Source organism: Eriocheir sinensis, chromosome 28 (genome assembly GCF_024679095.1).
Source record: "Eriocheir sinensis breed Jianghai 21 chromosome 28, ASM2467909v1, whole genome shotgun sequence".
Classification (NCBI taxonomy): Eukaryota; Metazoa; Arthropoda; class Malacostraca; order Decapoda; family Varunidae; genus Eriocheir; species Eriocheir sinensis.
Genome location: NC_066536.1, coordinates 5,342,922 through 5,356,065, shown reverse-complemented (window position 1 = coordinate 5,356,065; position 13,144 = coordinate 5,342,922). Strand labels below are relative to the sequence as shown.

Below are 13,144 nucleotides of genomic sequence, written 5' to 3'. Positions count from 1 at the left end.
TTCGGTTGACTAGGAGTGGCTACTGTCCCCCCTTGAGCAAGGGGTGTGTGGTGTGTGAGGTCCTGGCAGTACCCAGAGATCGACGATAATGAGCACTTGATCTCGTCGGGAGGGTACCTGCTGGCGCAAGCGAGTCCAATTCGTGATCAGGCCGTGGTGAATTACACACACACATACACACAGAGGCAAGGGAAAAGAGAGAGAGAGAGAGAGAGAGATTCTTGATAAGGAACGGATTGCTGAAACATGAAAAATAAGCACACCCAGGTGGGGAATACTACACGGTGCTATGGGTGACTCATGTACAGTAATGCTGCTCTCTCTCTCTCTCTCTCTCTCTCTCTCTCTCTCTCCATGATTATGCAGTGAGAGTATCCCTCGTCACTTAGCAATTTCTTCGTTCCTCTCATAACTGAAATACTGTTGCGTATCCGCTCTTTGCTGCTGGAATGGAAAGGAGGAGTGTGAGAGAGTGGGGTTAGTGGGAGGGAGGTTTGTGGGGTTTGAGAGTGGGAGGGAGGAGTGTAGAGACGGGTGAAGGAGAAAGGGAGGGGTGCGCGGTTCTGTGGAAGGCAAGAGTGTGGGTTACTACGTGAGGTAATGTCTTCTAGAGCTGGTGTCAAATAATCAACGCGTGGAAGACCTGTGGGGTTGAGGACACGAGTTGTAGTCAGATTGAGGCAGGTTGTGGGGCTGGAGAGGGAGGTGATTACTCAGTCATGTAAAATCACACAAAAAACTTCTGCCTTTCGCAGATGTTAGGTTACTAATTTCTTGTAGAATTGCAAGACTCGGTGATTTCTTCGCGATGTGCTGTTTGACCCAGCCACATAATATTTATCGCTCTGGTACATGACAGATTGGCAACGACAAAAGTAGTCGATGAATGTACCGACTGTACATCATTGCACAATGGAAGCTGAATGTATTGTCTGTCAGCGTCTCTTGTAAACAATTATCTGGTACTTTGTTTACAATATATATATATATATATATATATATATATATATATATATATATATATATATATATATATATATATATATATATATATATATATATATATATATATATATATATATATATATATATTTATATATATATATATATATATATAAGATTTTATTTTAGGTTTACATGTTGAGAAATTGTCCAGTCCTTTGAGTGTTATAAACTCCCTTGATGTATTGAAATATTTGATTACCTTAGCCAGGAGGCCGAGGCGCTCTGAGGCAGGTGCTGTAGTGGGTCTGGTGGAGAGTGTGGGCGTGGTGGTGGGCGGTGGTTGTGTGGTGGGAAGTGCGGTGGGCGTTTCTTTGTGATGGTGTGGAGCATGGTGTGGAGGGAATGAGGTGGAGGAGTTTGGGTGCAAGTTGTGGTGGAGTGTAAGGTGGACTTTATAATCAGGTTGTGATGCGAGATAAAGGTTTGTTGGGGTTAAGGTGGAATGATAGCAAAACAAGGTGAGGTTTTTTGGCTGTGGTGGTGTGGTGGGGGTGAGGTGGACTCGGTAGTGTTGCAGGCTGAGGTGTGGTGGCGGGAGGTACACGGCTGGCCTCCTCAGGTACAGTCAGACTCAGAGGCTACCCTGTCGAGTTGCCACGTCTCGCCACACGCTCATATTTTCCTGCAGTCCCCTCACGATTCTAGGGTCTCGTGCCCTGTCCCTTCCTGGCTTAACAGAGTCCAGAATGCAATCTTTTACCTAACAATATTTCAGAAAGGGCTAAGGCTCTAGTGAGGGTGTTACACAGGTAAATCTGCAGCCTGATCGGAGCGTTACTCGCTTAGTTGTTGTTTAACGTATTTTGCGCCGCTCCTCCTCCCTCTTCCTCCTGTCGCTGCTCGTACACCGGGGTCACTTGAAGTCAACAGTATTAACCTGTGTCCTACCTAGCAGAATGAACCCCTCACCTGCACGGCCTCGCCTCGTGTGACCACTAATAAGGATGATGCTTGGAGAGGACTGGGCGAGCGACGGTCACCCCAGCAGCCCCCAGCCGCCCGCCTCCCCTGCCTGCCGCCCCGTCCCCCGCTCGCACCAGGAAGAGTTGGCGGAGGCGGATGTTTTGCACGATTATCCCTCTTCTTTTTACTATTAGTTATCAAGTCAACGCATTTACAGTCACCCATATAAAACCCTCTTCACGTTTAATTAGATTTCTCGTCACCTGAGGGAGACGAGAACGAGGAAGAAGTGTGCCGGGAAACGAGGAATGTGGCACCACGGAAAGTAGTAGACACGAACTACTAGCGGCCGATGAGGTTAGTTCACGTTGAGCGTTGGCGCGAGGTAGTGTTGTGCGGGATTTATCTCCAACTCTTGGTGCTTTTTGCCTTTCGTGTACCCTGAAAAAACCAGTGATCGAGTTGGGAATCAGTGTCGGTCAGTCAGGCGAGGACCGTTGTGTGGGAAGTGAGTGCGCGGATCAGCGTGGTGGCGTGGATTTTTCTCAAGGATTAATTTTATAACTCGTGGAGGAGTTGACGGAGGGAAGTAACAGATCATAGTGTTGGCAGACCCCTCCTGCCAACACTGTCTACTCGACCGTTTTTCCTCACTGGTAAGTTGATAATTTGAGAAAGTGTTCCTCTGCCACTTCACGCAGTTTGAGTTTGCGAGCTTGGCGGGAATCGTGTGTGTGTGTGTGTGTGTGTGTGTGTGTGGCCACGCTACTCACCCCACCTGTCTGAAGCTACCTGGCTGGGGCTACTTGGCTTGACTTCACACCCCAACAGTCACTTTCCAAGATTCGTCCACCCTTGAACGCGCCCAGCCAGCGAGAAACGCAGCCTCCAGTCCACTATGAGGAAGTGAATATTCACTCACCTCTAAGTGTTCTTTTACCATTATTCTCTTAGTTTTTTTGCGTGTTTTTTTTTAGCTGGGCAAGTCGCGTCGGCTTAGCGAATGAGTTGTGAGTAGTGTCGAGGTGGTTATCGCCACGACTCTGCTATCGCGGTAACCTTACGAGTACAGCCTGTCGCTTCGATAAGTGACGCTGTTAAGCCCCAAGGCGGCACGTCTCGGCTACGTGGACTGGCCGTCAAGAGCTTAGGGAAGAGAAGGAAGAGGGTCTGCCGTGGTACTGGCGGCGATGGTGGCCGTGGACAGCATGGAGAGGCGGGCAGCGGCGGTGTGTCGTGTGTTTGGGCAATGGGTCAGCGGACAAGGGTCTCAACTACCACCTTTGGGGCCAAGGAGTCCTGCAGGCGGGGTGAACGTCCTGTGAACGCCCACTACCACTGTTCCTCCTCCTCCTCTCCCTCCTTCCTCCTAGCGTGACCTTTTACGGGGATGCAGGAAACTTTAAAAAATAGTGTCCATTTCGCCGGGACCTCAACCCCGTGTTTACCGCCGCCAGCCTCTCTCGTTAGTGGTGCGATACGGAAATTAAACGGGTCAAACTTGTAACTCCAGCGTCAGAAGTTTCGAGGCTCGTAAAGTAGGCACGATATGTCAACTGTGTTGAGGGTAAATGACCTTGTAAACACTAATATGTCTTGCTCGTCTGACAGATGAAGTTACGGATGCATGTGGAGGGAGGGAGTGCTGGCAAGTGGTTGGTAGTCATTGCAGCAAAAGGCTCGTTAAAAGCGGCACTTAAAAATACGACAATCAGCGGTGAAGCGGGAATGGAGACGGTCGGTCGCTTGTGGGAGCCATAAGCGGACGGGGGTCAAAAGAACAAAGAGTATAGTGCTTGTGGAGGCAGGGAAGGTGGCCCTGACTCGCTGCCATGTAGATCATCCACGCCTTGGGTCGGCCTTATGTTCCCGTCGCACCGCCGCCTTCCGCGGTCATCCCGGGGTGAAGGTAGAAACTTTTTCCTGGTGCACATGAGGGGCCACTCAAGGAAAGGGTGCCGTTATCTGAGTTAAGAAAACGTTACCTGGAGCTTGAAGGCAGCGTGCACCGTACTGTCATACTAGTAAGAAAGCCTTCATCCATTACTAAACCTGATATTACTTCTTTGTATCTCTCTCTCTCTCTCTCTCTCTCTCTCTCTCTCTCTCTCGCTGAACGTGAGATACGCAAGACTTCCTTCGTTTATTGAAGACGGAGACTACAAAACACAGGGTTATTGGAGCGTCAGGGTCTGGGGAAGGGAGAGTGAGGACGTACAGAGCAAGAGGAGTAGGAGGAGGAGGGGGAAGGGTGCCTGGTCATGTCTCAATTGGCACTTGGGCGGAGACATTAGCCAGGGCGGCGGCGAGGCTGCTATGGATTTCCGACAGGCGCTGTTCCTCGCTGTAAATAATAACATCGATTTACATCGTCCTGCATCACTAAAACACCGCGTACAAACCTTCGCCTCTTTCACTTCACTCGCTCATCCGACATTGGACGATTTTATAAATTGAGGCGCGAGTCCCAACATCGCTCAGAACCCATAAAGTATCAGGCGCCGCCCCCCGCCAGGCCGTAGTCTTGTCCCAAACAGAAAGAAACAGGGCGGGGCGGCGCGGGAAACCAGGAGTCGAGATTGCAATATGAGCTTGGATGACGCAATAACGGGGTTCGATACGCACTGGAGGGAGTAATAAAAATGAAGAAGAGAGGACGCTCTATAATGCCGTGTTTCAAATTATTGTGGAAGGGCAAATATTTTCCGCTCTGTTAAGTTAATATGATGAGATGAAGGGGTTTATTGAGAGGCGCCGCTCCCTGCCCGCCCCAACAAGGCACCGTTCTTTCAGCAAACTCCAATTTCTTCACCCGAGGTAAATAATGAGAGTCGCTCGGTAATGTAAGCTTTTGCATGGCGGTGCAAAGCTCACCGTACCGAGGCCTTAAATTAGTGTGATTTGAGGCAGCGATTGGAAGCTGACTGGCGGGACGTAGCGCCGGAAACACGGAGCAAGAAAGGGGAAAAAGAAAACTCAAAATAGGAAAACTCGAGGAAAGGACGTATCTTGGGCGAGGGCTGCCGCTTTTCATTCACAGGTCAGAGAGAAAAATAGTAACACGGTAGTGATTTTCAGCGCGTGACTAAAGAGGGAAGAGAGGGAAATAGCACGCCGAGCTTGTACCTTAAAAAAAAAAAAAAAAAAAAAAATCAGCACAGAGTAAATTCTCATTAACGTACATTGGATTCAGGACTTGGGGCAGGTTTTTGCGGCACGGGAGCAGTTCTTGGCAATCAATAAATTAGTCTTTGGTCAGTGCATCCCTGGAGACACGCCACGCCCTTGTCCACAGTTGTGTGTATGAGCCGCTTGCACATGTATAGTGTGTGTGTGTGAGCAGGCTCCGGTCTCTCTCTCTCTCTCTCTCTCTCTCTCTCTCTCTCTCTCTCTCTCTCTCTCTCACACACACACACACACACACACACACACACACTTTCCACCACCACATCCTCTGCTTATCCACCATACCCACCACACCCTCCCTCCTCAAGCCTTTCAACCTCTTTTCACTTGCCCTGAACCATCAACAAGCCTCCCTACCTTCCGCCACGTCCCCGTCTCCTTGCAGTGCCTCCTCCACATTATTGGAGTGCTCTTCATGGCACCTTATTGCAATACACCGCACCGCACCACATCTTTCCCCTCCACCGTAAATACCACTACGACCCACAACCGTAACAGCCCTCGCCCCACCCCTGCTGGTATGCTTCACGATTGCACACGGAAGTAAGGAGTCTACGAGAGGCAGGGCGGCCCACTAACGTCCTCACCCCATGTCCCCCGAGAGATCCCGTTGCTTTATAGTAGTTAATTGGATGTAAAGAAAACCCTAAGCACTTAAAGAAAAAATAAATAAAACGCTTTCTAGGAACACCCTCATGCACCCTGATGCTTTATAAATGGTTAATTGAACGTATATTAAGTCACAAGCACTTAAAAGATAAAGGTTTTCGAGGAACAAGTGAGCGTGTGCGGCGGCGGGACGGAGGCGGAGCGGCGCTCTTCAGACAGCAGTGGGTGTGCAAGGCGGCTGGATGGGGCCGTGGCGCCAGACCTATTCTCCGCGTAATATCATACGGATTTTATTTTCGCCCGCCTCGTAGCGTGATGTGTGGGATCCCTGAGTGTGTTGAGCGTCCTATTACTTTGTGGGGGTGGGACGCTTGTCACTGTCATCATACTGGCAATTTAAAAAAAAAAATAGTGCATTATTATTATTATTATTATTATCATTATTATTATTTGTATAACCTAATGCCATCATTATCATTATTACTTTCACCACCACAACCATCATCATCATCATTATCATCACTGCCACCAGTGTTCACCCAGTGGGAGTCGCCATCACCACGCCGCGCCTCACCGCACTGCAGGATCCCTCATGAAAATTGCAACGCCGCACGTCACCACTACAGCGGCGAGGCACCACTTCAGACCGCAAACGCAAGCACCGGCAAGAACCGACCACAGGGATTCTTACCGCTGAAACCGCACCGCACCCGATCCTGACTCCCAAACGCCAGCGCCGCGCCGCCCCCACCTCCTCCAGCTCGACGCCCGCTCTGGCCCCGCTCCGAACGGAAGATTTAGGCCACAATCTCGCCCTACACCCCCTCCGAGGACGCCTTTATTGGACGACATTATGCAAACAACTTCATTCTTTCCGCCGCCGATCGGAATTGTCAGAGTGATGGTCTGTGTCTGGAGGAGGGCCGCGCTGCCTTATGGGATCCTCAGCGGCAGCTTTGTAGGGGCAGGCTTGCGGGCGTGCTGGCGGCTTTGTACGGGTAATAGTAGTAGGTACCTGCGAGTAAGCCTTGAATCTATTTCCTAGGCCATTGCGAATGTGGAAGAGACCCCAGCAGACGTAGAAATAATAGTAATAAGTGATAGTAATTATGGTGATGATAATAATCGCAGGGTTCAAGGGACAGCGTTTAATCACTGCTCCATCCATTCATAGAGTCTGCTCATGTGTAAACATTTACTCACCGGTCAGTGGAAGTGGCGGGGGTGGCGGAGAGATAGAAGTGAGGGAGAGAGATACATCTGGATGGAGGAGGCACAACACGTGATGGGGAAAGGTGAACCGAAGAGATCAAGTAAAAAGTAGAGTAAGGTAAAACAGTAGCTATGAGAGAGAGAGAGAGAGAGAGAGAGAGAGAGAGTATTGCTGCTACTAATACAAAGTGCAATTTGGTGGACATCTCAACGAAGCATTATCATAACCGTTTTAAAAAGAGCCTGTTTATGTAACTTACTAGCCGACTCAAACACACACACACACACACGCCAGGCGAGTATAGTGATGAGGTAACTGTAGTGGTGCTTCCCCACCCCATGGCCAGAGCTCTCGCCGTGCAGCTCGCCGCCAGCCGCCGCCCCTCCACCGCCGTTCAAGGTTCTGTGCCGTGTGGGACTCCTTGACTTGGCTCAGACCTCGAAGGTGCATGAGAGGGAAGGAGAGACTGAGAGAACTGGCAACGCTGCGGCCTGCAAGCTAATGTAACCAGTTTATTTATTGTGGGCGAGTGAGCAAGGGAGCGTGGCGGGGCAGGTGAGCAGCCGCCCCTCCCCCCCTCGCCTTTGTTTACACTGGTCCCGCAGGACGCCGCTCTGGCCTTGTGACGTTATAGAAATTTCATTCCGTGTTCCATGTTCTTTGTAGTTAAATCAACGCGCCCCGAAACGTTGCTCTGTAAAGTGCGTAACCCAGATTTAGAAATAGCTTTTACGCACGGTAGACTCTCCTTCCGCCGCCGCCGCTACCACCACCACCGCCGCCGCCGCCACCCGCGCCTGCCGCTCACGTCGCTGTCATTCTCATTTCCCGCCCTCTCACTCTTTTTTATGTTATTTAAATATATAATCACAGGCAATGGGGCGGACAGAGCGGCGGTGAACGATCGCCCGCTCGGTAAAAAAGCAGTCCGTGTTGCCCGCTAGCCAATATCTCAGTGCTGATTAACGCCGCTCCTGCTATCTTGAAGAATAAACACCGCGGGCTACAGACGTTAAATTTACTCTGGATTAACCGCGACGCCGCCTTGTCTGGCGCGAGTGTTACCTGCTGGTCGGCACGTGTTGCGATTACGGCGAGCACGGCGGCGAGTTTTCCTGAGTCATGGGGAAATATTCAGCTTGAGAGTGAGACGAGGGTGTGTGTGTTTTGTTTGGCTTGGCCGTGGTGATTGCAGCGGCGGGGAGGTGCAAGGTGCTGGGAGGCCATAACGAGGGATGGTGGTGTGTGGTGGTTGGTGGAGGGCGGCAATGGTAACTGTTGTGGTGGTGTGTGATGGCGCTGGGCGGTGATGCAAGTGGTGGTGGTGAAGGTGGTGGTGCCGCGTGTGTGGAGGTGATGGGCCCTGGACTTGGGAGCGGCGAGCAGGTCCTTGTTCCTAGTTGGCCGCCCGAGGCTCCGGGGGCGGGGTGGCCGATGGAAGCCTCTGTGATCTTGCTGCCTCTCCGCCGCGGGTGCTCGCCCTCCCTCATTACCATGCTGTCATTGTCTGGGGCTGAGTCATCGTAGCGGTATAATGTAGGTAAGGGATGAGGTCGGCCCGGGAGGGAGGGAGGACTAAACAGGCTACATTATTAGTTTTTTTCTTCTTTTAGTTCGTGTAAAGCGAGAGTTTTTATTGGCAGGGAATTTAAACCACATTATGACAACACTGGCGGTCACGGCCTGTTGTTACTGAGGATGGAGGCGGGTTTTAGCGGGGACCTTTACTGCTTATATTAGTTTTTTAGTTTTTGTATGGTATATTTTTAACCTTATTATCTATTATTTGCATATTTCATAATTCATTCATTTGTCCATTCATATATTTATTAATTTTATTGTAGATTAGTTCAGTTAAATAAATCATAATATCTATGTAATGTTTTCCCTTAAAGCGGCCGCCTCACATCCGGCTTTCCAGCAAATATTAGCCGCTCTCCAGTCCTTGCTTCAGGTGTCTCTGCTGGAAAAATTCTATTACATATTAACGCAAATTCTCCCCTCCTCCTTCCTCCCCTCTACCCGCCCTCACTACCCCGCCTACCTCCCCTCGGCGTCCCTCGGTCCCTTTGAGAGCGTCTCCCTGATGCAATATTCATGATGTTATGATTCAGCACCGTTTCATCTGTTTTCACGCTGATTTGCTCTCGTGTTATTTGTCCATCTTTTGCCTCTTAAACACTGCGGCGGGAGGTGGCGTGCAGGGGCGGAAAGGTTTGCGTTTCGCCGAATCCGAGATAAATGGAGATAACGGGCTGTGTTGGTGTTTATCTTGGGCTACTGAGATGGGCCCCGCGCTTTGTAGTGTCGGGCGTCGATGCAGGAAATGGTTCTCGTAGGGTATGATTCGTTCTGACTTACATTTACTTAATCTTCCTCCCTCTTCCCCTTCACCCTCTCCCTTTCCGGCGAGCCCCCTGCCGACCCTCCTTACATCAACCCGTCCCTTTCTTCCCTCGCGTCCCCCGGCCAGCGAGCGATCGGCCGTTTGATAAGTGCGAGTGAACAGGTGATGGGAGGGTGATTGGGCTGCTGTTTTGGTGGCGTGGCTGTCGGTAGGAAGGCCCTAGTGGCGGTGGGGAAGACGGAGGGAAGTAGTGTAAGGAGGTTTCGCTGAGTCAGAGTGCAGGATTAGGATGCAGGATGGTACAGAGGCGGCGGTAGTGAGGGTGGTGGCCGATGAGGTGCTGAAATACCTGCTTGTCAAGGATTGTGGTGGTGGATGCAACGTGTTGGTGGGTGTGCGGTGAAGGCGACGGAGGAGAGTGACTGTTAATATTGCTGCTTGTACATTGTTAGGAGGCAAAATAGAAGCAGCCATTGTAAAAGTGAATATTTCATTGTTTGTGTGAGAGAAAATCGCAGGAGGGAAGGAAGTGGTGACGGTGGTGGAGTCCCAGAGCGGCAGCGACGTGGTGTGTTAGAACCTTAGAAGTGGAGGTAACATTAGATAAGGTTTAGATGATGCAATATTGTGATGCATAGACTTTGGCCGCATGGTAGTGGCGGTGGAAGGCGTTAGTCAAGTAGTGTTCGTTGCAATGAAGGCTATGGTAGGGGTGAGAGATATGGGAGTCTGTGTGAACCCATGATTAACTGTGGACGAGAATAAAGGTGATTTCCCGAAGGTCCCCCACGCACGCCTCCCACCCCTCTTTCCCCCTATCTCCCGCTCTTGGTGCTGAATACCGGATAATTAGATAATCTTTGAAAGGCGGAAAAAAATAAAACTGTAAACTGAAAAGTCATGAGATAATGCCACTTACACCCGATTGCCCGCTGAGCCCATTTGTTGTCCCCGTTAGCCAGCCCGTCCAGTCCAACCCTACGCCCCCTCCGTCCCCTACCACGGCTACTCTCCCACCCATCCTTGCCTCCACCCCTCCCCCCACCTGACAGAGGCACCTGGTCAAGCCGGGTCACTCCGGTTAATAAGGACGATTTTTCCACGTCTGGTATTTCCTCTGTCTTGTGTAAGTTTCCCCCGATGCTTCGTCTGTTTCGTCTGCTGAGTTATTTTATTTTATTATTTTGTTATTGGTTTTATTATTCGTTACTTCATTTGAGTGAGTTCAGCTTCATGTTCCTCGTCAGGTTCATCGTCTGAAGTATTGCTACGAAGGTTTACAATGTAGTTTTCAGGTATATAATTACGAGTGAGAGTGAACGGTAATGACAAGTCGTATTAGTATTTCCAGAAGCAAGACCAGAACAAGCAAAACGGGAAATCAAATCAGTAATATATATATCGCATCGAATTGACTTACTTATGACTATTGTCTCCTCTCTTCTGACTATTTTTGTTTCTGGCGTTGTGCGTGTAGCGGGGATGGCGGCGAGTGGTGTGTGGTGGAGGCCGTGGCGTGAGGGTGTTGTGGCGTGTGGTTTGTGGCGAGTCCGTAAGGGAGACCTGATATGGCTAGGCGCAGGTGATGAATGCTAGTGGTGTGGCGAGGCTACGGGGGAGGTGGGTGGTGTGGTGGGGACGGTTAGGGGAGGTGGATGTTAAATGATGTGTGATGTGTGGTGTGGCAGATGAGGACGATGGTGTTACTGGTATTTTTGCATGGTGTGGCGTCCTGTGGTGTGGCTAGTGTGGCATTTTGAGTGTGGTTGCAGCAGCAGTTAGGGCAACCACACCACACCATGTGCAAGTGTGTGATGACTGCCGCAGGTGGACAGGGCGCGTGCATCGATGTCTCCGTGTGTGTGTGTGTGTGTGTGTGTGTGTCCCTTCCCAGCCAGACTAACAACTGCACGCATGTATGTTTTATTAAAATGCAACCTGATAGCTGAAGAAAAGTAATGCAAGTAAGTTCAGCAGCAAGCAAGCGCGACTCTAGTTACCGCCACCGACAAGAGGCAAAATAATGGAAAGTGAGTGAGTGTTTTTGAGCAAGGCGTTGTGTTGCTTGGCGCGACACCCCGACTCAGCAGTATGCAGGGGTGGTGAGGGTGGGGGTGGCGGCAGGGGTGGTGGAGGTGTGAGGGGAAGGGGGGCGCGAGGGGGTGGTGCAAGCGGTGAGTCAGCGTGGGCTTTGTAGCGTAACAGTGCGTGTGGCAACTGTAAGACGTGATGAGGCAATGTGGCAGCAGCACCCGCGGCGGCACCGTGTGAAGCTGGCAGCGAGGTATGGCCTGTGAAACTGACGCCGGCACATTGTTGTATGCGTGTAGAGGCGAGGCTGTCGACAACACGCCGGGGCTGGCACACTGCGTGACCCCTCCCTGGCCGACGACATGCTGAGGCGGCAACGCTGAGCACTTAACCAAACTGAACAAATCGATAAGTGATATGCTTTACAAAATCATACAGATCATAAAATCATACGAATTGAAATACTTATATGAGATAAAATACGGGACAGACAAGTTGGTTCAGTTCTGTAGAAACAAATACGTTAGAACATGGTAGTATTTAATAAACAAATGAGCTCACTTTCACTTCGCCTCCAACTCTTAACAAGGCCTTAAAAATTGTAGACAAAATTTTATATATGATATTATTTGAAATTATATATGATTAATGTCATAACATAAGGATGGAAAAGCAAACACTCAGTGTGAAAAGGAATATTTAATAATGATTAATAGTTTATCGAGAGCATGCAGCCATTGACTGAAACAAACATATAAATACAGTAATCGCAAGCAATGATTAATATTCACAAATGAAAATCGTGGTGATAGAATAAAAGGAAAACAAACATTTGTAATAGTATAACATTTAATGTAGGCTACATATAAAACTGTGTGTTGGTCGTTTATATTCATCTTTGTACCCAGCGTCACATAAACAGTAAAAGAAGAGAACGCTAGAGAACAGAGTGGAGGGTGGGAGGGAAGGGTAAATATACAAATTCCCACACCTACGAGGGAGGGACGCGGGTGTGTGGTGTGACTCCACCCTCTCCCTTCCCTGCAACACCTGCGGGGCCACAAATGCTTCATGGGAGGGAACACACACACACACACACACACACTTGGCACACATTCCTCGCACGCCCCGGCAGGTTGTCCCAGAGAGGCAGGCCCTTGGGAGGTTTAAAGGTCGGTCTGAGTCTGTCTGTGGCTCTTTTGTGTAGCGGGGCCGTGATCGCCTTGTTTTTGTTGACGCTCAGGCGGCCGTCAGGGCTTCATCCCGGCCACTGAGGAGAATTCGAAGTGAGGGCTGTCTGTCAGGAGGCGTTGGTCGGTGTCTCGCGTAGTACTCGTAAAGAGGAAAATAGGTGTGTGTGTGTGTGTGTGTGTGTGTGAGAGAGAGAGAGAGAGAGAGAGAGAGAGAGAGAGGGGGGCTACACGCGTGCTGGTCTGTTTTCCCTGCTTCACGCTTCTGCAGCAGGCCGCCGCTGGCCTCGACTCGCCGTCAAATTGACACGCCCGCCACCACACCCTCGCTAGCCTTCACAGTACCTGCAGGAGCCACGCCCCCGCCGGGCCTCGAGCAGCACCCGCCGCAGACCAACACAGGAGGCCTCGCCGGGGGCAAGAAGGGTCCTCTATTGGGGCCGTTGGCAACTTCTCGGCGGCCAGGACACACAAAAGGCAGGAGTTGGTGGCCGTTACAGAGGTTCTGCGGGGGGACGGAGAGTGGGGGAGGCTGGGGGGTTGTCGGGAGTTTAAATGAGCCTCGCGCAACGATTCTTCTCCCATCTCGATGCTTGGAAGAACTCTGCTTGGCATGGAGGGCTGGTGGGTGGTCGCTGCCCTGGCAAACACCGTGCCCGC

The 13,144-nt window shown here is 50.5% G+C and overlaps 2 protein-coding genes across 3 annotated transcripts in view; both read left to right on the top strand.

Moving 5' to 3' along the window:
- The first annotated feature begins 1,949 nt into the window (after positions 1–1,949).
- LOC127004695 (uncharacterized) lies at positions 1,950–10,312 on the top strand. The gene is made up of 4 exons (XM_050872784.1): positions 1,950–2,066; positions 6,330–6,504; positions 7,263–7,419; positions 10,222–10,312. The coding sequence occupies exons 1-4, from the start codon at positions 1,950–1,952 to the stop codon at positions 10,310–10,312; spliced, it is 540 nt and encodes a 179-aa protein (XP_050728741.1).
- LOC127004408 (transcriptional enhancer factor TEF-1-like) overlaps positions 2,263–13,144 on the top strand; it is a 136,858-nt gene continuing 125,976 nt past the window's right edge. Inside the window, exon 1 of one of the 2 annotated variants that reach the window (XM_050872068.1) lies at positions 2,263–2,564. The gene's annotated coding sequence lies outside the window, so the exon portion shown is untranslated. The remainder of the gene's footprint in view (positions 2,565–13,144) is intronic. The other variant, XM_050872069.1, reaches the window with a different exon arrangement.

Coding starts and splice junctions, on each gene's coding strand:
- LOC127004695 (XM_050872784.1), top strand. CDS start 1,950: ATGATGCTTGGAGAGGACTGGGCGAGCGACGGTCACCCCAGCAGCCCC. Junction 6,505..7,262: donor GCTCCGAACGGAAGATTTAG/GCCACAATCTCG, acceptor CCCCATGGCCAG/AGCTCTCGCCGTGCAGCTCG. Junction 7,420..10,221: donor GCTGCGGCCTGCAAGCTAAT/GTAACCAGTTTA, acceptor TGTCCCCGTTAG/CCAGCCCGTCCAGTCCAACC.